The following is a 23,701-nucleotide window of genomic DNA, read 5'->3' as shown; positions in this document are numbered from 1 at the left end:
TGATTCAGCCAGGTCTAAAAAGAGTGTTTTAAGGTTTTATTTGTTCATATATCATCAGTTTTTTTTCAATTCTAATTCAGTTTAGTATGGTTTTTCAGTTCAATTTAGTACGATTTTTCAGTTTAGTTTGGAATTTCCAAAACCGTGCACAGCTCTAAGTGCATATCCTTAATTTTAGTCTCAAATTAGGATACAATTTACATAAACTTTTTAATTTTGGACTAAAATATCAAAATTAAAACATTTGAATAAAATTGTTAAAATATGCATATATTCGAATCTTTAAAATTAATTTATTCTTAAAGAAAAAAGTTTAAATAAATTTTTATAAATTCATATATAATTTTATTTTACTTAAAATGAATTTTTTAATTAAAAGAAAACTAATTTATTTTAAATAAAAAAATTAATTCAATTAATTTTTGTAAAATTTTTAATTCCAAACTGAAAAATTAAATAGAAAGCCATATGGAGTTGCATGCTATAGTATTCTAACATCATGCTGTTCATGCAAGTTCATGCCCTGCAACATCGAGGCTATATATATATTTTTTCTAACGGTTAATTGGCATGCGTGCAAAATGTAATTCCTCCAATGTATATAGCTAAATAAATATAATTATTAAAAATTTTAAATATAATATCTTAGAAAAAAAATCTTTATATAATAAATAATGAAAATATATATAAAATTAAATGAGTTTAGTATTATTGGAATAATAATAATTAAGTTTTTGATATATTTAAATAATATAAGATAAATTTTCATCAAATTTAGAACATATCTAAATTAAATACAGCATTTGATTTTGAATTTAAGGATGATGATTTTTTTAATTTCTCTATCCCTTAGTATCTCCACATCTAAAATGGTATTCTGCCCAAAGCATTATTTGTTTAATTGTTTTGGATGCACTTAATATAAACTCCAACTAACATGAGAATGAATTTAATAACTATTATATTAAATATTTATTTCTCTTTATTTAATATAAATAATTTTATAAAAAAAATTTAAATAAATTTTCTTATAAAATTATTCGCAATTTTATTTTTATACATTATAAAATTTTTTCAAATAAAATAAGAATTTTACAAAAATTGAATTTATAAAATTTCTGATTTATATTTATAGACTTAAATACATTTAAGTAAATTTGAGAATTTTAGATTCTACTATCTCCCAATCCTCAATTTTCAGTTAAAAAAAAAATTCTTAACTCGGAACAAACTTGGAATTGAGATCTATGTAGAATTAATGATAAATGGAAATCCAACGCTGATGATAACTTGATTATTTCTGAAGTTCATGCTTACGGGTAATAATTCATCCTTCAAACAAGTCCTTAACGTGCGCCTTCAAAGGATAGGGGAGGAAATGAAGAAACCTCCAATGTGGCTGCGCCCAACTAAAACTTGGGAGAGCCCAAATTAGAATGGGCCCAATGCTGGTTCGACCCCACCCGAAACTGATTAGGGCCAGAACATGAGCCCATTTAGTATAAAAGCCCTCCTTTCTTCGTTAGCAGCATCTGCTTCTGCTGCTTCTTCCTCTTCGAATTTCCTCACAAATTCTTGCGCCTTAGATTTATCACAGGCCACTGCATACTCTTTCTTATTGTTCTTAAGCTTCCAAGCTGCAACAATGGCGACTGTGATGCAAAAAATCAAGGATATCGAAGATGAGGTATTTGTTTTTTTATTTTTATTTATTTTTTATTTCTTTAAGTTCCTCAATCTTCCTTTATTCTCGAAATATTGGGTGGGAAGAAAAAAGAAGAAAAACCAGAGCCAGTAGCGTATCAAATATTTGCTCTTTTGATAGGGTAGATAAATCCGGAAACTAAATGGAAAATTTTGGGGAAAAAATTTTGTTTTGCGTTGATTTCGGTTTTGGAAGTTCGGGAAGATGTTTATATTGTTGTCCCAGCGAAATCATACTATGAAAAGTAATCGTTTGTCACATATTCTGTTGATGAAGATGATTGTGTTTCTTCTATTGGCCATTTTTATATTGAAATGTGAATGTAATTGCCTTCTTTTGTTTTTTTTTTTCTGCAGATGGCGAGAACTCAAAAGAACAAGGCTACTGCCCATCATTTGGGTTTGCTCAAGGTATGTTATTGATTTTTGAAATCTGATTGTGGTTGCATATTTAAACTCGGGAGAGGAAAAATAAGTTAATTTAACGCGTATAGGGTGATTGGTGTAGCTTATGAAGTGGCCTTATAGGCACTTCTAATTTAAGTTTATAAGCATTTAATTTTAAGCAATTGCATGTTTAATTAAATTGCTTATATATGGTTGATAAGTAGCTAAGGCGTTTGGTCTTTATTGTTAAAATTAAGCATTTAATTTTAAGCAACTATATGTTTAATTAAAATGCTTTTAAGTGATTGATAAGTAGCTAAGGTGTTTATAAGAATAAATGTAATATGGTAAAATATTTGGTCAAACTAGGTTGTACTGGTGTTTATAAGAATAAAGAAATGGTACCTCTAGCTTTTTTTTTATTTTTTTATTTGTTTTTAGCTTATTAGCTCATAAAATGTTATGAATAAACATTCTAGCTTATTTTTAGACCTATAAGCTAGTTTGATCAGTTTATAAGTTAAGACAAACACCCTCTTAATTTTGCACAGAGTTGTAGTTCTGATTCTTTTTGTTTTTTTTTTTTAAAAAAAACTTTTTTATGCATTTGGACTTATTACATTTGCATGCTAAAGGAACCATGTCATTTCTGTGTTCTGTTAGTTCAAAAGTTTCCAAATTTAGTTCAAAAATTGTAGCAGGAAACCTTTTTGTACCTTTTATTTTCTTAAAAAAGATGAGTTGAATAAACTCATTGTCTGCATCCTGTATGATTGAATGGTCTAACATATTGTAAGTTAATACAGCTTTGTTAATACGCTATTTTTGTTCTTGGCTCCTTAATTCATACTAGTGATTTTCATTCATCAGGTATAACTCAGTTTGAAAATTTAATCATTAATATCTTCTACTTTTACTGGCGGTAATAAAACATATTAAACATTTGGGTAGTGGCTGCCTCAGTTCCCCAATTCAGTGTCAGTAATTTTAGAATAATGACTGAGCTCTATAAATCTTTCATCTGGTGTTATGTTAGGCTCATATATTACTTCATGTAATTTTATTTTGATGCATGTATTTCAACAACTGTGTTTTAGTGTTAAACTTTTTTTTAAGTTGCATGCCTATTTCTCATTGGAAGGATTATGTGCTGTTGACAAAATTAGTCAATTTTTGCATGGTTTCATCAGAATTTGAAGCTGAAAACAATAACAGGACAATGCAAATTTAGCAAGGGGTTGTTATTATGAACTTAAGTTCATTTTTGGCTGTTGTATGCTGTTGTACGAACTTCTTCTAAATTGCAATGGGGAGCCTTTGGTTGAGGTTTGGGCTCCCAACTTATACGCGCTTTGAGTTTTTTGTCAGTAATATTCCTTCTAATTCCCTTATTTTTCATCAGAAAACTTATGGTCTATATTTCAGTTGAATGTTACTATAGAAATATCTGTTGTTTGCAAAATAATGATTATCTGGGTAGATAGCCTTGGCTGCTTTTAGAATTTGTGAATTCAAATCATGTTGAATCTAATAATTTTATAAAATTTTCTTCAAGAATTCTAGTTGAATATATTTTGATCTTTGATGGAATATGATTCAAGTGGTCACATGCCATCTTAATTTTTATGATTCACACTTTTTCCCTGAAATGAGGTACTCGATTTTGTTCTTCCTACCATGTTTGAGTTTGCATGACATATGAAGCTATCGTTGTGTTATGGATTCATTATCTACAACTTCTCTTGTTGTTTAATGCCCAAAGTAAAAAAGACAACTGTAGCTAGTGTGCCAAAGTACTTTATGCCCTTGTTAATAAATAATTTATTATTTCTTCTTCATAAAGAATTCTGCTGTATTTTTCCTATGCGTGTGCCTTTTTTTTGCTAGGCTAAACTTGCAAAGCTGCGAAGAGAACTCCTTGAGCCTGCATCAAAAGGAGGTGGTCCTGCTGGTCAAGGTTTTGATGTTACTAAAAGTGGAGATGCCAGAGTTGGTTTAGTAGGCTTTCCTTCAGTTGGGAAATCAACATTGCTAAATAAATTAACTGGGACATTTTCTGAGGTATGAATTTGTTTGTTGTTTTTAACAACTCTCTCTTTAATAACATTCATGAAATACTATTGAGGCAAATGCCACCTAAATTTAGGTGTTAGTAATATAATGTTGTTAAGAGCTGACTATAAATCGGTTATACTATAGAAGAGTACTCCTCTCCCTAGCTTTATGTTAGTGTCAACATTTTCAGTGCTGCCTAAATGTGCCTGCCTGAAGCTAACAAGTTTGGAGCAAGCTGTATTAAAAGTGTATTTGATATACTGGATTTCCCAGTTTATTAAGTTGCTGATTATTATATTGAAGACTTTAGTTTACGTTGTTAAACTTTAATATTAGCTAAGAAGCTTAGAAGTTTAAACATCTGGCATACTGATTAGCCTTAATATATGTTGAACCAAGGATTGGCTTAATATTGAGGAGACTGTAATTTTGCCCTCCTATTTTTGTGTTTCGTGATGTGCTAAACACTTGGTCACTATGAAATCTTATATTAGGTTCATGTCTTCAGAAGATTGAATTCCTTTCAATTATGATGTCTTACAGGTTGCTTCCTATGAATTTACTACTTTGACTTGCATCCCAGGTGTTATCATGTATAGAGGAGCTAAAATTCAGGTATTTATCCCCAGCTAGTTATTTTATCTGGAAGTGTGTCATTAGTGTGTGTATATATGTTTTTCCCCCCTGGATATGTATTATGTTACTGCTCCTATTTTAGTCTTTTATCAAAGGTTGATGTCAAAGTATTCTGTTGATTGATTACTTATTTTTGAGCATTTTTCATTGAAAGAATCACCTACAATTATTCTTCTTTGATGTTTACAGTTGTTAGATCTTCCTGGTATCATTGAGGGTGCTAAGGATGGGAAGGGTCGAGGCAGGCAGGTAAAAACATGAATATTTTTTCTTCCTACAGTATGACATTTGTGGGATTTGCTGTTCTTAAGTGTTGGTCCAAAGTGTTGATCTTTGAGTGCCTACCCTTTTATAATATGGAGACATGATAATGCTAAAATTGGGTATTGAAACCAAGTTCATTTTTCTATTTTCTTGAGCTTTTTGCAGATAGTCAATGTTTTCTAAAAGAGATTTTCTCAACTCTCTATGTTTGTGATGCATGTCACTTAGAGGTTTGATATTGACATTGTTGCTTGAAACCTCAGAGTACTTGAGGCAACTGCCCACATACCAAAGTATAATTATTGAACATACTCGGTAATGAGTTGGGGGTGCACAATGTGCTACCATAGCCCATATAGATTCTTGGAATGGCTACAACTCTGTCCATATGGTTGTAAATTGACAACAAGAGCTTGCTTGGAAATTGAGAATGACACTTCCATGAAAAGAATGGGAGGACTTATGTAAGTGCTGAATTTGCTGATCAGAAGTCCATGTAGATGCCTGGTATTGCATTTATTCAGGAATTGCCTCAAACCTCAATATCTTTCAAAATTGCAGAAGTGGCTGGAATCCTTCAGCTGCTTCTGCTTTATATAATGGAGAATGTTGAACTCTTGCCTTATCAAACTTGTATTACCTGAAAGTCCTCAAAGTAGCGAGACTGACGTGGCATGTTGAGTCCTAAATTTAATTCACTTAACGAAGAAGTTAGTTTGTTTGATCACTTGTCTCACAGTTTTCATATTTAGCATTTTTTTGAGTGTGAGTGAACACTATATGACTTAATAAGAACTTGATCAGTTACTAATTCTTAGCTTGCATCCTAACCTTTTCAGAACCAGAGGTTAATGTTTATGGTTTATCACATTTCGACAGCTTCATGGATCCTTTCTCTGCATTGCGTTCTATTTTACTCTCACTATTTCCTCTCTTTCCTTTTTTTTTGTCCTTCTTTTTAAAGTTGTCATACCCATGATGTGCATATATTGAAAATAATGTTGATGTAGAAGTAGGAAATATATACTAATTAGTAAAGCATTTTATGATTCCTTGGTTCACCTTAAAACATAATTATGAAATGAGTTCATGTGTATTCTTCGTATGCTTTTCAATTTTGATCAATATATTATACTGTTATATGATTTCTACACAGGTTATCAGTACTGCTAGGACATGCAATTGTATCTTAATTGTTCTTGATGCAATAAAGCCAATCACTCACAAGCGTCTGATAGAGAAAGAACTCGAGGGATTTGGCATAAGGTAATAACAGGAGTACTTTGCAGTATATGGTTTTTTGTACACTTCATTCACTTCTTTAGGAAAGAAGGAAATTTTCTCTTTAACCTGCATGCCTCAGTTTATTGGTGCTATCTTTTTTATTCCTTCATCATTCTGAACCTATTAGAAATTTGGGAACTAGTCTGGGTAGCATTTGCAAGGAACATTTGTAGAGCTGTCAAATCATTCATTGTTCAGATAAAAATAAAAATATCCAAGTGCAGTTTTTCCAAAGTGTCGTCATCATAGGCATTGGTTTAAAGAAACTGTTGAATAAGCACCATGTTTTTGGTTGAATCATGTTGTCAAATGATAGTGTTTCTAAAAAGCGTTGATAGATTCTAAAGATAAGAAGTTCAAGATTATAATGGGGTGTTATGTGGAAAACGGACTTGAAAGGTTTTAGATGACAATGGAAGCACTAACTGTTACCTTTCTGTTAGTTTATCCAGTGTTTTGATCCTCTAAGTATTACAGCATGCTTGTCATAAATGTTTTATTTTTGAAAAATTCAATTTTGATGTAACAAAGCATATCTAAATGCAACTTCTCTTTTGTTGTGTCCTTCCACATGTTGATTGTGATAGCAGCAGACGAGGAAATGAGAGCATGAGTAGGAACTGGGAAGTTTAAGGGTATATTATAGGAAGAGGTTGAGAAGAAATATTTCACTAGAGAAGGACAGCCAGGATGTAAGGGTGACAGCTGGAATTAGTTAGAGAGAATCCTAGAGCAAAAATGATGAGGCAATGATTAACCGTTTATGTATAAATAACCAAGACAGAGAGAGAGAGACATGCTATTTTGTATTCTGAATTTAGTACAACTGTGGCTATGGTCTAGAACCTTCTAGCAAAGGATTTGCTATTGCTGAAATTGAAGGAATTGGCGATTCTCATTGAATTTTCTCCTGAATCCCGTCTTCTTACTCTTTATTCTTAACATTTAATTTTATTATGATCTTTACTCTATCAATAATCGTCCGACTTGCCATGCTTCCCATCCTAATGCCCAAAACAAAAATAGAAGGGCGTGTAGATACGATAGAGAAGAACATGTCCAATCTTGAGGAACTCCTTTTGTCCATGAAACTGGAATAAGAGAATTGGCTAATACTTTTCAACAAGAGCAGGATTAGAGGTTTTCTCGCCTAGAATCCCTCCTTACTTCCTTTGTTCGGGGAAAGCAGTAGTTGACGAAGGCACAACTTTCACTCCAACTTCCATGGGTGGCACCACTTCCCCTCCCATCCTGCACTTGCACCGGTTTTTCTGGAGAATACCTCCCTAGCCATTAAAAAATTGAACTGCCAACTTTGAAGGCTTTGATCCAATGGGTTGGTTGGCTAGAGCTAACTACTACTTTGCTTTGAATCATACACGGGAAGACATGAAGATCCATTTAGCGTTGGTTTGCATGTTTGGACCAACCCTTCACTGGTTGCAATGGCTTCGTTAATGTTCTCCTAATCTGTCTTGGCCTCAATTTTATCAAGAACTTTTGCATCGGTATGGTGGGGATATTAGGGCTAATCCATATGAACGATTGGCTATGATTCGTCAAGAAGGGCCCATCGATGGTTATATCGATGTATTCATGGAGTTAGCAGTGCAAGTTGAAGGCATGTCTGATCAACAATCTCTTGGATATTTTCTCAGTGGTTTGTAGGAAGAGATTAAGGTTCGGATTTGTTCCAATGATACTTTCGATCTTGCTTAGACAATGACTCTCACTCGTGAGATTGAGATGGAGACTAATTTTTTGAAGCAATCATCTTCTTCCTCACGACACTTGAGTGAGAATGGGCCTTGAGGTTCGTTTAGGTATGGGCTTCGGTCCACCTATACTACCCAGCTTCGACACTCCCCTTTTATTTCGTAAACCTAGCTCACATTTCAATCTAACAAAAATATTTCTTTCAGCCCCTCAACCTTCCGATCATCCTCTGCCTTCCCCCAAACCTAGGCATAACCAAGCAACCATAAACCCACCTCCTCTTCTTGTACCTGCTCCCAATCGCCAGACCCACCCGATAGTATTCTCACCAAGAGTTCTTAGACTTGCGAGCCAAAGGTCTATGTTATAAGTGTAAACTTCCGTTTCACCCCATGCATGAATGTCCTAACAAGACCCTCACAGCTCTTATTGTAAGGGATGATGAACTTCCTTTGATTGATTCAAGTTCAGAAGGTGGTTATACTGAAATTGATGCTTTCGGGTATAAATATCTAATGGAGCTCATTTTTCAAACATTGAACTTCTCTTCTTCTCTATTAGCGGTATTTCTTCTCCCATAACTTCATGTCAAGAACTCTAGTCTCTGAGTTGCAGTTGCCTGTGACAAAAACCCCTCTTTTTGGCGTGAAATTATGAGATGGTCATCGTGTGCGATCGACTGGACAATGCTGGAATGTGCCACTTCTAATAATGGATTTCTCTCTTACGTTGACTGTTTTCTCTTCCCTTTAGGAGGGTGGACATAATTTTGGGGATTGCGAGCTCCCATATCTCAAGTACAACTGCGTAAGTTTTCTCCAATTGATTATTGTGTGTTGCGCTATGGGAATCCAATTCGTTAGAAACCTTTGTTGAATTTGAGAATGAGATTTCAATTCAGCAGCAACAACAATTGGAAGACATGCTCCAGTATTTTCCACAATTGTTCAGTGACACTTCCATTTTACCTTCTCATGGAGCGACAGACCATGTGATTCCTTTGCAGTCAGGGATAATAGCGGTGAATGTGAAACCATTTCATTATGGATATTATCAGAAGAGTAAAATCGAGAAATTGGTCTAAAAAATGCTAGCAGCTGGAATCATCCGCCCTAGTTCAATCAATTGGTTAGAAAGAAAGATGGAATTTGGAGATTGTGTGGATTATAGAGCTCTCAACAAAGCCACCATTCCGGATAAGTACTCAATACCGGTTATCACTGAATTATTAGATGAATTACATGGAGCTCGGTATTTCTCTAAGCTGGATTTGAAGTTGGGTTATCATCAAATCAGGGTGACAGAACCAGACATTCCTAAGACGACATTCCGTACATACTCTGGTCACTATGAGTTCGTTGTGATGCCTTTTGGGTTGACGAATGAACCGGCCACCTTTCAGTCTACAATGAATGATCTATTCAGAAAATATTTGCGGGAATTTGTTTTGTTTTTTTTTTATGAGATCATAGTTTACTTCCAAACATGGAAGGAACACTTGCAGCATGTCCATGCAGTTTTACATCAGTTATCTAGTAATCAATTTCGTATCAACAGGAAGAAGAGCTCTTTAGGCTCACTATGATAGAATACTTGGGGCATGTAATTTTGGTGCAAGGGGTTGCAATGGATTCAGCAAAAGTCTCCATTGTGTTAAATTCGCCTCAACCCAAGTCTGTGCGAGCAGTTCGTGCGTTCCTCGAATTGACTAGATATTATAGACGTTTCATTAAGGGCTACGGTATGATAGCGCAACCCTTGACACAATTACTCAAGAAAGAATCTCAATTTAAGTTTGTGTAGGATGTGGAAGCTCAAGTTGCTTATGCTCAATTGAAGCAAGCCTTAGTTTCTTCCCCAGTTCTTGCAGCACCAGATTTTTCAAAGGCTTTCATTTTGGAACCTGAAGAATTTTGAGAAAATTTAGAGTATTCTTGTATTTCACTCTTAATCTTTACGATTGGTTTACATGACTATTTATACACAAAGAATTATATCTAAACATGAAACAAATAATCAAATAATAATTACAGAGATAATTAAGGATCCTAATCAAATCAAATCATATCCCTAGAATCAGCTAGGATCAGCAAATAAGTCAACATTCCCTCTCAAGTTGGTGCAAAGATATCACACATGCCCAACTTGCAAATTAGATTATGGTAGATCTTGTTGTTGAGCCCTTTAGTAAACACATCCGCAAGTTGCCCGGTAGAAGTCACATGAACTAAGCTCAAGACACCGTCTATTAATTTTTTTTAATGAAGTGCCAATCAATTTCAATGTGCTTTGTTCGGTCATGTTGGATTGGATTTTGTGCTATACTTATAGCAGCTTTATTGTATAAAATTATCTTTGTCTCTCTCGGGCAACCTCAACTTCTTCAATAACTTATGCAACCATAAGAGTTCATACAAACCTTGAGCCATTGCTCTATATTCTGCTTCAGCACTTGACCGAGCAACAACACTTTGTTTTTTGCTCCTCTACGTGACAAGGTTCCCTCCCACAACTGTGCTGTAGCCAGAGTTGGATTTCCTGTCATCGAGAGATCCTGCCCAATTTGCATCTGTAAAAGGTTCAACTCAGAGGTGACCATGTTTGGAGTAGATAAGCCCTTTCCCTTGCGCAGACTTTAGGTATCTCAAGATGCGAAGTAGAGCCTGCATATGAGTCTTGCGAGGGTCATGCATGAATTGGCTGACTAAGCTAACAACATAAACTATATCCGGTCGAGTGTGTGAGAGATAAATTAACCTTCCTACCAATCTCTGGTATCTTCCAATATCCACGGACTCACCAGTTTCTGTTTTCAGCTTGTGATTACTTTCAATGGGAGATTCTGTTGGTTTACACCTCATCATACCAGTTTCTTCCAAAAAAATCCAGAATGTACTTTTTTGGGAGATGAAAATTTCTTTTTCTGATCTAGCCACCTTGATACTTAGGAAATATTGTAGTTTTCCTAGATCTTTGATTTCAAATTCCTGAGCCAACAAACTCTTTAGTTGAGCCATTTCCTCTTTGTCATCACCTGTCACCGCTATATCATCAACATACACAATAAGAAGGGTGATCTTACCCTTGTTAGGTTTGAAAAACAGAGTGTGATTAGCATTGCTTTGTTAGTAACCAAAGGACATCATGGTTCTGCTAAACTTGTCAAACCAAGCTCTGGGAGATTGTTTTAGCCCATACAAAGCCTTTTTTAACCTGCACACCTTTCCTTGTGTCTTCTCATCAGCGAACCCAGGAGAAATTTCCATGAACACTTTTTCCTCTAAATTTCCATGAGGGAAAGCATTCTTCACGTCAAACTGTTGCAAGTCCCGGTCCAAGTTGGCTGCGCAAGATAACATAATTCTGATTGAGTTCATTTTTGCAACTAGGGCAAATGTCTCTTGGTAACCACTCCATAGGTTTGGGTGAATCCTTTAGCAACCAATCTGGCCTTAAACAATTCAATTGTTGATATGGATCCAATAGAACAAATTTCTAATAATGGTATGGAGCAAACTTATATCATTCAAATGGATCTAAAAGTAGTTCAAAATCATATTCATATGATCCATATATATTTGGGGCGTGCTTCAACTCATATGGGGCAAATTTGGTGCAACACTTGCAATCATAGACTTAGGGAGTCTAATCAAACCTATAGGCTACAACTACACAAAGGGAAGCCTAAAGTGAAGATTAAGAAAGGCTTTTGTGAAGATTTAGCCTTGTTATGATGGGCTTACTATGTTTTATTATTTAAAACACTTGTTTTATTTTAGCTTTGTTTGGACTTGTATTCTGGCCATATTTTATCTTTTAAGTTTTAGAGTGTTGGGCCATGTTTTGGGCTTATGTTTTAATACTTATGTATTTGATGTGTTATTTTAGCGTGTAATTGGGTTTGGGTCTTATGTGTAGTTCGGCCAGACCTAAAAAAAGTGTCTTAGGGTTTTATTTTATCTCCTTACTATATAAGGATAAGAAACACTTGTAAGAGATGGCTTTTAATCAAAATTTTCAGAATATTTTTCATTCCTTTGGCGTGTATTGCTTTGAGTGAGAGTGAGAATTTGCTTTCATCAATTGCACCAAGATTCTTGGCTAACTTATCAATTATTCGTTGTGGCGTTTGTCGGATTCTCATTTAAATCCTTCAATCATTGGTGTTTCAGCTTCTCTAAGTGTGGGATGCCATAGGAGGTGGGTTTATGAAATCTTTGGATTTCATATCTACTTGTGCGTGTGGGTTTAAGGCTTATGCCATAGGGTTCCACTTTAGTTGGTATCAGAGCCAAAGTGAGGTAAATTTTGATTTATCTTAGGATCTAGGGTTTTTTGAGTTTTCCTTTTCTTCATTGTTGATTTCGATGAAAACTTGTGTGTCCATGGCTGCACCTTCTTAATTATTAATCATCACAAAAAAAAATCGACATTCATAAAAAAAAAAATCGAAAATTAAAAATCGCCTTTGCCTTATCTTGATCTGACCGAAATTGTGATATATTTCCTTTTTCATTTATATTGCCTTACCTATCTCAATTGATTGCCATAATTTATGGGAATCAATTTTGAATTTTGACTTGGGTTGAATCCATATTAGGAGACAAAAGAAATCTGCCTATTCCCTAAAGTGTACATTTAAGGCATTTGCATCTAACTTGATTTGATGTCAAATCCTTCTTTTAACACCATAATTTTCGTCCATGATGCTGAACTGAGTGGAATTTATTTTTTTTTTTTTTTCTGATTCTATTTGTGGGGTTTGGATACTTGCCTTTTTGGGTAGATTTAAATAGATCCAAATTTAATTTACTTTGAAGTGAATTAAATTCAAACTTTTGTCCAGGTTCGTTTTTTATTTGAATTCTAAGTTTCTTTTTTGGTTTAATCTTACTTTTACTTACTTGACATTGCTGGAGTATTGTTTGCTTGTGTCTATACTCTAGGTGATATTTTTCAAGTAGCACAAAATCTAGTTCTTGTGTTACTTTTCAAGTTGTCAGTGTCTTCTTTCTAGTTTTGCGCGCTTCCTTCTTTCTTTAGGTTTTCTTCTATGTTTCACTAAACGTACCTTGTGGTTGGTTGGTTGATCTTAGTTTTTGAAGTGCAATTGAAGAATCAGCAAAAGAGTGGTAAGAGTGCAAACGCTTTGAGTGCTTTCTTTTCTAACACAATATTTGCTAGTTCTCCTTGTTCTTTGTTGATTTAAGGTAGTGAGTTTAGAAGGATTTATAACTCTTAAAAGGTCGACTGAAACTATGGAGAGTTTGAATGTCTCACAAGCTTCCACTTCTACAAGAATACCTTAAAGAACTCTTAATTGCAATAATGACTGTGATGATTCGGATGTGCTTGTTGATAATGTGTTGCTTGCCGAACATGGTGAGATGCTTGTTGCTAGGCGTGCTCTGAATATGCAGGTTAAGGAAGAAAGCCTAGAACAACGGGTAAACATATTTCACACTAGGTGTTTGGTTAATGGAAAAGTGTGTACTCTCATTATTGATGAAGGTAGTTGCACAAATGTGACTAGTGTGTATATGGTGGAGAAATTGGGCTTGGCTTCTATTAAACACCCTAAGCCATACAGATTGCAATGGTTGAATGATTGTGGTGAGGTTAGGGTTACACGCCAGGTGGTTATACCATTTTCTATTGGTAGGTACAAGAATGAGATCTTGTGTGATGTGGTACCTATGCAGGCAAGCCATATGTTGTTGGGTAGGCCGTGGCAATATGATAGAAAGGTGCAACATGATGGGTTCAATAACAAGTACTCATTCACTCATGAAGGACAGAAGGTTATACTCGCTGCTTTATCACCTCAAGAGGTATATGCTGATCAAATAAAGATGCTGGAGAGGAAGAGGAAGGCTTCGGCCTTGGCTACAAAGGGGAGTGAGAGCTTGACTTCTGAGAAAAAAATGAGAGAAAAGAGTGAGTTTGAGGGTAAAGAGGTTGGAAAAGAATCAAGACTAGTTCAAGGAGGGAAGATGGAGAAAGAAAAGGATAAAGAAGAAGCTAAAATTCTAATCTCAACTTTCATAGAGATTGAAATTGAAGAGGAAGTTGTAATGCATGAATCTAGTGTAGTTGTTGTTGAAAATTCTATCAATGAGCTTATAAAAGAGGTTGTGAATGATGGTGGACATGGGGAGCACGTGATTGATGAGGTGGAGGAGGCGAATGAGACTGCTTTGGAAGTTGTAGAGGAGAATAGGTCACATCCACATGATCTTTCTATGACTAATATTTTTATGCCTAGTTCATTTGTTCTTGATGTGCAAGTTGTTGATGAAAACATCCATGACGAAAGTTTTATGCTATTTCCACCTATTCAAGAGGAGGTCTTTGAAGATATATGAGTTCCTAAAGCTTCTCTTCTTGACATAAATATCAGCAAGATTCGAGGACGAATCTTTTCTAAAGAAGGAGGGAATGATATGGATCCAATAGAATAAATTTCTAAAGATGGTGTGGAACAAACTTAATCATTCAAATGGATTTAAAAGGAGTTCAAAATTATATTCATATGATCCATATATATTTGGGGTGTGCTTCAACTCATATGGGGCAAATTTGGTGCAATACTTGCAATCATAGGCTTAAGGAGTCTAATCAAACCTATGGGCTAAAACTATACAAAGGGAAGCCTAAAGTGAAGATTAAGAAAGGCTTTTGTGAAGATTCAGCCTTATTATGATGGGCTTACTATGTTTTATTATTTAAACACTTCTTTTATTTTAGCTTTGTTGGGCATGTATTCTGGCCATATTTTATCTTTTAAGTTTTAGAGTGTTGGACCATGTTTTGGGTTTATGTTTGAATACTTATGTATTTAATGTGTTATTTTAGCGTGTAATTGGGCTTGGGTCTTGTGTGTAGTTCGGCCAGACCTAAAAAGAGTGTCTTAGGGTTTTATTTTCTCTCCTTACTATATAAGGATAAGAAACTCTTGTAAGAGGCAGCTTTTAATCAAAATATTCAGAATACTTTTCATGCCTTTGGCGTGTATTGCTTTGAGTGAGATTGAGGATTTGCTTTCAACAATTGCACCAAGAATCTTGGCTAACTTATCAACTATTCGTTGTGGCGTTTGTCGGATTCTCATCTAAATCTTTCAATCATTGGTGTTTCAGCTTCTCTAAGTGTGGGGTGCCATAGGAGGTAGGTTTATTAAATCTTTGGATTCCATATCTACTTGTGCGTGTGGGTTCCAGGCTTGTGCCATAGGGTTCCACGTCAATTGTGCCATCAGCTTTGTGTTTCACTGTGAATACCTATTTACAACCAACGAGTTTCTTTCTGGCTGGGAGAGTGACAAGCTCCCAGGTCTCATTTTTAGCCAATGCTTTCATCTCTTCACTCATTGTCTCCTTTCATTTAGGATCTGCAAGAGCTTTCTTTCAATTCTGTGGAATAGACATAGAGGAAATAGACAAGGCAAAGACTTTATAGGAAGGAGACAAGGATTCATAAGAAATAAAATTAGAAATATGGTCTTTAGTACAAGATTTGACCCCTTTTCTTCGTGCAATAGGTTGATCTAAGTTATTGGAGCATTCAAGAGTTGCGGGTAACTCACCAGAAGAAGATTCTTGACTGGGTAACTCACTAGAAGAAGATCCTTGACTGGGTAACTCATCAGAAGAAGATTCTTAACTCTGAGTAGACTGCATAATGGCTTCTTCTGCCTTGTCTCTCCTCGAATACCTTCTCAAATCTGGCTTGTCCAAACGACCAATTCTCTCTCCCTGATTGGACATCTTCCCATGTCTACTAGAACTCAAACTCTGTAGTTGAACCATATCATCCAGAATCACAGAATTCAAGATCACTTATTCTTGTTCATTATTCTTCCCTTGAAGAGGTGAGTGGGTGGTACTGAAGTAGAGTTCAGTTTCTCGGAAGGTAACATCCATACTGACTAAGTATTTCCTAGAGGGAGGGTGATAACACTTGTATCCCTTCTGTGTCGGAGAATACCCAACAAACTCACATTTAAGGGTCTTGGGATTCAATTTCCCTGCCGTGCTAGTATGGAAAAAGCAAATGTACACAAATACTTTTGGTGGAATAACGTATGAATTCTTCCCTTGTAGAACCGCCAAAAGACTCATAAAGTCAAGGGTCTTGAGAGGCATTCTATTGATAAATTAAGCAGATACAAGGATTGCATCTCTCCAATATGGTTTGGGTAGATTCATGGTGAACATAAGAGATCGAGCTACCTCCAATAGATGCCTATTTTTCCTTTCAGCAATGCCATTTGAGCACTAGTATAAGGACAACTAGTCTGGTGTACTATTCCATTACTCTCCAAATAAGCAGAAAAGCTACTATCCATTTATTCTCTTCCATTGTCGGTTCTCAAAATTTGCACCTTATTATCAAATTGAGTACAAACCATCTTATGAAAGGATTGAAAACAAGAAAAGACATCACTTTTAGCTTTAGTTAAATAGACCTAAGTCATTTGAGTGCAACAATTAATGAAGGTGACAAACCATCGATTACCAGATAAGGAGACAGTTTGAATAGGCTCCCAAACATCAGGATGAATAGTCGCAAAATGAATTTGACTTTTATTATGACTCAAAGGATAGGATGTTCAAGTCAAGTGCCGCACGGTTCCTGGCGATTGTTGAAATCTGAAACCGTGGCAACTGTATTATTTCCTGATTGACATCCTTATTTTCTCCAAAACAGGCTTGAGATATTGAAGAACTTGGATCACCCTTCAACATGTATAAGCCATCATGCAACCTACCATTGCCAATTCTCTTCCCTGTGCGAAGATCTTGAATAACACAATGATCAGGAAAGAATTCAATTTTACATTTAAAGGCATTGGTGATAGCACTGACAGATAAAAGGTTGACAGGAAAGTGAGAAACATGGAGGACAAATGATATTTTAATGTTGGATGTGCAAATAACATATTTTGTTCCAGATATAGGAGTAAAAGAGCCATCAGCAATTCTGACACTACCTTTGGTTAAAGAAGGAAAATAATTGAGGAAGCCTTTAGTTAGGAATCAAGACCTTTTACGTTTTGCCATGGTAAAGATTTATGAACCGTGAAAGAATAGGAGGTACCCAAGGTTGTACACATAAGAGAGCCCAATCGATTTACCAAAAGACCAAGTAGCAGCACGGGAAGGCTGGAAAGATGGTCGAAATCGTCGCCGAAGTGATCGGAGCTACGAAGCAGCGTCAGGCGATGGGTCACGCGCCGGGAAGCGATGGGTCACGAGCCGGGAAAGGGAGGCACGTGAGCCTCACGCGCTGGTTTTTCTGGCATCAGAGTTGGGCGATCAGCCGGCGACAGTCCGACGATTCTCCTAGTGCCGACGGTGAGAGGAGGAAAGGCTCCTAGATGGGTTAGTATAAAAAAAGGTAGATGTAGGGTTTTGAAATCCTAAAGAAAAAAAATTGAATTTGAACTCTAAAATAAGGAAAAGGCTCTGATACCATGAAGAATTTTAGAAAAATTTAGAGTATTGTATTTCATTCTCGAATTTACAATTGGTTTACATGGCTATTTATACACAGAATTATATCTAAACAGGAAACAAATAATTAAATAATAATTACAGAGATAATTAAGGATCCTAATCAAATAAAATCATATCCGTAAAATTAGTTAGGATAAGCAAATAAGTCAAGAGAACCTGATGCTTCAAGATCAGGCATTGGGGCTGTATTGATGTAGGAGCATAGGAGCGTAGGCTAATTACTTATTTCAGCAAATCTTTATTTACTAGGACCCTTTCTAAGTCTACTTATGAGAGAGGAATGATGGCCTTAGTTTTAGCCGTTCAACATTGGTGACTATATCTGTTGGGAAGTAAATTTATGGTACATAAAGATCATCACAGTTTGAAACACTTGTTAGAGCAGCAAATTACTACACCAGCACAACAATATTAGGGAGCAAAATTATTAGGGTATGACTCTGCAATTTCTTATAAGTCGGGTGTCATCGATTCAGCAGTGGATCCATTATCAAGGAGGGATGAGGATCTCGAGCTACAAGTGGTTTCCTTGTTAGAGTGTGTAGATTGGGGTCAAATTCATCCTGAGATTCAACAAGATCCAAAGCTCCAACAGATTATCCAAAACCTCAACAAGAACCCGTCTTCCCTTGAACATTTACAATGGTCCAAGACTGTTTGTTCTACAAAGGCAGATTAGTTATTCCATCTTCATCATAGATTAGTTATTCCATCTTCATCATGGTGGATTTCTAAACTAATAGAAGAATATCATGCATCTCCCATGGGTGGACACCCAAGAGCCTTTCGCACTTACAAGCGCATCTCTTCGAATTTATACTGGCCTGGAATGATGAAGCAAATATATAAATTTGTGGCAGAATGTTTGGTGTGTCAGACACAAAAATATGAGGCTGCCTCTCCAATAGGTCTTCTTCAACCATTACCGATTTCAACCAGGGTGTGGGAAGATATCTCTCTAGATTTCATTACTGGGTTACCCTGGTTTCAACCAGGGTGTGGGAAGATATCTCACTGGATTTCATTACAGGGTTACCCCGTTCTAAAGGAAATGATGCATATTTTTTAGGGCTACGACATCCTTATACAGTTAAGACGGTGGCTGAGTTATTTGCTAAAGAAATCATAAGGCTCCATGAAATGCCAAAATCGATTGTTAGTGACCAAGATTCCATTTTTCTCATCTATTTTTGGTCAGAACTGTTTCGCCTACAAGGGACTCAGCTGAAGATGAGCGCGGCCTATCATCCCGAGACAGATGGACAAACAGAGATGTTGAACAGAAGCATTGAAACTTATCTGTATTTTTTCACTTCAAAACAACCAAAATACTGGAGCAAATGGTTTGCTTGGGCCGAATATTGGTATAATTCAAGCTTTCACACAGCAGCGGGCATGACCCCCTTTCGAAGCAGTATATGGTAGATCACCACCTTCAATACAACAATATCTTCCAGGCGAAATTAAAACAGAAGTGTGGCTGAAGAGCTAGCCACTAGAGACGAATTATTGAGACAACCGACTTTTAATCTTCAGAAGGCGTAACAACGGATGACCAAAGAATGTACAAGAGATGTTCAGTATGAAGTTGGGGACTCGATCTTTCTCAGATTCCATCCTCACTGACAAACTTCCCTTTGATAGGTCATTAATCCTAAGTTGTCTTTTCGTTACTTCGATCCTTTCACAATATTGCAGAAAATTGGTAGCGTTGCTTAGAAGTTACAACTTCCAATGTATGCTAAGATACATCCAGTTTTCTGTGTGTCTCAATTTAAGAAGGTGATTGGCTCACTTGAGGTGATTTCTGAATTACCAAAAGAAATGGCTGTCGAGGATAAACTTCTTGAACAGAAGGAGATCCTGAAATCTCGGGAGGTCTTAATTGATGGCAACAAGGTATTCCAAGTGCTGGTCAAATGGAAGGGGAGAATAGTGGATGAAGCAACCTGGATGAAGTACTATGATTTTTGTAATCAATTTCTTACTTCCAACCTTGTGGACAAGGCTGATCTTATAGGGGGAAGGCATTGATAGCAGTGGACCAGAAAATGAGAGCATGAGCAGAGAAGTGGAAACTTTCAGGTTATATTATAGGAAGAGGCTGAGAAGGAATATTCCACTAGAGGACAGCCAGGAGGGAAGGGTGACAGCTGAAATTAGTTAGAGGGAATCCTAGAGCAGAAATAATAAGGCCATGATTAACTATTTGTGTATAAATAACCAAGAAATGGAGAGAGAGAGACATGCTATTTTGTATTCTGAATTTAGTACAGCTGTGGCTGTGGGCTCTAACCTTCTAGCTGAGGATTTGCTATTGCTGAAATTGAATGAATTGGATTCTCATTGAATTTTCTCCTGAATCCCTTCTTACTCATTAGTCCTAACATTTAATTCTACTCTGTTCTTTACTCTTATCAGATTGTGTAAAATATCCATAACAAACTAAGAATTCTTTTCTCATCTCCTGATAATTGGTTATCCTATATGTTATCTTATTCTTTGTTTATTTTTTGAAAAACAGATTAAACAAGGAACCGCCTAATCTAACATTCAGGAAGAAGGACAAGGGTGGAATTAATTTTGTCTCCACAGTTGCCAACACACACCTTGATCTTGATACTGTAAAGGCAATATGTAATGAATACAGAATTCATAATGCCGATATTACTCTGAAGTATGATGCAACTGCAGATGACCTTATAGATGTCATTGAGGGCAGCAGGATATATATGCCCTGCATCTACGCAGTAAACAAGATTGATCAAATTACTCTTGAAGAGTTGGAGATTTTGGACAAACTTCCTCACTACTGCCCAATCAGGTGACTTTCTATTTTTCACTATGAGTTATTTACTTAAAATTATTGCTGAAACTTTCTGTTCTAATTTTTTTAATTATTATTTTGTATCCTATCTTACAACGGGACCATTCTATGAATCAGATGACATTCCTGGAAATACTCCCTATTATGATCTTAGACCTTAATGCTTTGACTTAAGGCATTTCAAGCATATTAGTGATACACATCCGAAACTACAACCTAATTAATAAGTTAATAACATTATCCACCAACAGTTGCATGGATTAGTTGATTGTTTAAGTTCTAATGAGGAGAGTTGCATTTGTTTGATCAAGGAAATCTCTCTTCCTATTTTTCTGTCTCACTAATTTATTGCATAAACGCTAGTCTGAATTCTGAACTGTTAGTTTTACCTGCTTATACATGTGTTCTGACAACCCATTTAATGTTTGCTCCATAATTTGCATCCAGTTGAAACTTCTCCAATATGGATGATTCCTTGCTGACGAGGATTTCTAGGACTGGGATTTATTATGTTATAATATGTTATATTACTGTTATCAACATTTCTTTGACCTTGTTTCCTGCAAGTATCTGTCTGTCTCTCTCTGATTGTGTTTATTGCTATTGCTGCATATTTTGTCTGTATTTCAGTCATTTATTTCGGGCCAATTCCTTATTGTTATGTGCTAAAATCATATAGCTACCTTACAGTGCTCACTTGGAGTGGAACCTTGATGGGTTGCTGGAGAAGATATGGGAATATCTAGATTTGACTCGCATATATACAAAACCTAAAGGACTGAATCCAGACTATGAAGATCCTGTGATTCTGTCATCTAAAAGGCGGACAGTTGAAGATTTTTGTAATCGAATCCATAAGGATATGGTTAAGCAATTTAAATAGTAAGTATCTCCTAAATTGTAGCTATTTTTCCAAATTTATGTTCATCAGAACAGAACTGCAAAAGCATCATCATTGACATTCAGGTACCTTATTTGCAAATTTAGGATGAGTGCAGCGTCATTTATTGTGTTATAAATGTCAGATGGAATGTCCTTATTCGATTAACTTTCTGTTTGATTAGGATTTGAATATTTTTAGCTTTCCATTTGTATACTTGACGGCAAGAGATGCTGGCTTGGCTTATATACTGGCTGAACACAACCTCAAATTTATTTATTTATTTATTTATTTTTTATATTTTTGGTGTTTGGTTTCCCCTTTCTATATCATCATTATTCATAATGAATTCTTACCTTTGGCATATGATACAGCGCTCTGGTTTGGGGATCAAGTGCGAAACACAAACCCCAGAGAGTCGGCAAGGTTCTTTCCTAAACCTGAATCACCGTGCCTACATGTTTTAATTAGTTTCAAAATTTTCCACTCTCGTGATTTAATTTCTCACTCGACATTTGCTTTATATATATATATATATATATATATATATATATATATATATATATATTGTCGCAGGAACATGAACTTGAGGATGAAGATGTAGTGCAGATTATAAAAAAAGTGTGATAAATTTAAGTAAAGTTGTACGAGTCTTTTGAGTTCTGAGCATTGCGTTAAAGATTACACCATTTTTGGGCATCATGAGTGCAATGGAGAAGGAAAGGTGAGTTGGTGAGTTTAAATGCTTCATATGTAATTAAGCACTTGTTTTTGTGTGATGTGAGTGTGTGTGTTTGGCATGTTATGGATGATTGCATATGGGATTGAACAAAGATAATTAGTTGGACTAATCTTCAGCATTTATTGAACACAATGGATCATTTGCCTCATTTCACTGTTTGAAGGAGCAAACCAGAATAATAATTCAGCTTGAAACGAACTGTTTCCATTAGAATTTGTTTAATTAAAACCCAAACTGAATCAGACCCACTACTTCTCCATTAGAAAAGCCTAGTCCCAATTTAAATCCCTAATGCTTTGCTTGTATGGAGCCAAATAAAGAGAAGAAAAAAGAATTTTGATTTCTTTAGATTTTCTTTTTTGGACATTAACGGGAAGAAAAATGAGAAGAAATCATATTTCTCTAACTCTTTATTTTTTTTTAATTTCAACATATTTCTCTCTAGATTGGTGGTAATGGAGAGAAATAAGAAGATTTAATTATATTATAATACTTAAATGCCCTTATTGTTTTAAAGATTCTATTTCTTAATTTGTGAGGGAACAATAATAATATGTTACATTAGAGAAATTGTATTTCTCCCTATTTTAATAATTTATACACAAAAAAAAAATCTCAAGTAAATGACACATTTATTATTTTCTTTTGTCTTCATTGCTACTCTTTTAATTTCTCGTCATTTCCTTAATTATCTGTCTTCCCCATTTCCTTGTGATTTTGCAACTCTTCTCAGCCATAATGGCCATCGCACTTTGAGCCTCTCACTCCGCTTCATGTTGAAGCCTTTGGCTTTCTCTCAATCATTGAATTGGTTTCTTATTTGATGCTTTACTCGCAATGGGTTGTGTTTGAATGGGTTTCTGATAATGATTCCATATTAATTTGTTTCATTTTATTTCAAACTCTTTTTTTTTATATATATAGGTATGTATTTCTTTGGAATTAAAGATTTTATATGAATTCAATTCAATTTATTTTTTTTATATAAAATTTTTTATTTAAAATATAAGAATTTATTTTTTTTTAATTTATAAAAATTTCATTTTAAAATAAAATGAAATTATACATCATTTTAAAAAAATTATTTAAATTCTTTCTAACGGAGGAATGGTGATTTTAATTTTTAATTCTTGATTGGTATTTATTGCAGATTGAAATTGGATTATTGATTATGGTATGAAAATTTTGGGTTGTTGGTTTGGATATTGTAATCACTGTCGTTATCATTGCAATTTTAATTTTGGGTGGATGGTGTTGATTGATTTTGAATCATTTGCATGCGGAAAATGCCATGTGTTACATCGGTTTTTAGTGAAGCGATCCAAACAGAACAGAACAGGATTATAAATTCAATTAAACTCTTATATATTTTTTTATTAAAAATTAAATAAATTAAATTTAATTTTTTATTAATTAAATTTGTATACTTTTTTTTAGATTCAAATAAATTCTCATCTAATATAATATTATAAATTTAATATTAAAATATTATTTTTTAATAATAAAGATATCTTTTATATAATAAAATTTTATTTTTGTAAGTTTAAAATGATTTATTATTCAATTTTTTAATTTTTAATTAAAAATAATATTATATTATGTCATATTTATTAATCCTAAATATCTGAGTTAATGTAGACTTATTTAAGTCTTGAATAAAAGTTATAAAAAAAAAAAAAAAAAAAAGA

General features: G+C 34.8%; 1 protein-coding gene across 2 annotated transcripts; it reads left to right on the top strand.

Moving 5' to 3' along the window:
- The first annotated feature begins 1,534 nt into the window (after positions 1 to 1,534).
- On the top strand, positions 1,535 to 22,161 carry LOC110630392 (developmentally-regulated G-protein 3). Of its 2 annotated transcripts, XM_043949596.1 has the most exons (11): positions 1,622 to 1,687; positions 2,062 to 2,115; positions 3,282 to 3,417; positions 3,979 to 4,152; positions 4,690 to 4,761; positions 4,972 to 5,031; positions 6,203 to 6,312; positions 20,089 to 20,388; positions 21,082 to 21,273; positions 21,646 to 21,697; positions 21,848 to 22,161. In XM_043949596.1, the coding sequence occupies exons 3-11, from the start codon at positions 3,367 to 3,369 to the stop codon at positions 21,896 to 21,898; spliced, it is 1,062 nt and encodes a 353-aa protein (XP_043805531.1). In that variant the 5' UTR covers positions 1,622 to 1,687; positions 2,062 to 2,115; positions 3,282 to 3,366; the 3' UTR covers positions 21,899 to 22,161. The 2 variants fall into 2 exon arrangements, with proteins under 2 accessions (XP_021633559.1, XP_043805531.1); XM_021777867.2 differs by lacking the exon at positions 3,282 to 3,417 and having other exon boundaries at positions 1,535 to 1,687.
- The last annotated feature ends 1,540 nt before the right edge of the window (positions 22,162 to 23,701 follow it).

This window comes from Manihot esculenta, chromosome 13 (genome assembly GCF_001659605.2).
Source record: "Manihot esculenta cultivar AM560-2 chromosome 13, M.esculenta_v8, whole genome shotgun sequence".
Taxonomy (NCBI): Eukaryota; Viridiplantae; Streptophyta; class Magnoliopsida; order Malpighiales; family Euphorbiaceae; genus Manihot; species Manihot esculenta.
The sequence above is the reverse complement of the archived record's forward strand: the minus strand, read 5'-3'. Positions and strand labels throughout refer to the sequence as shown.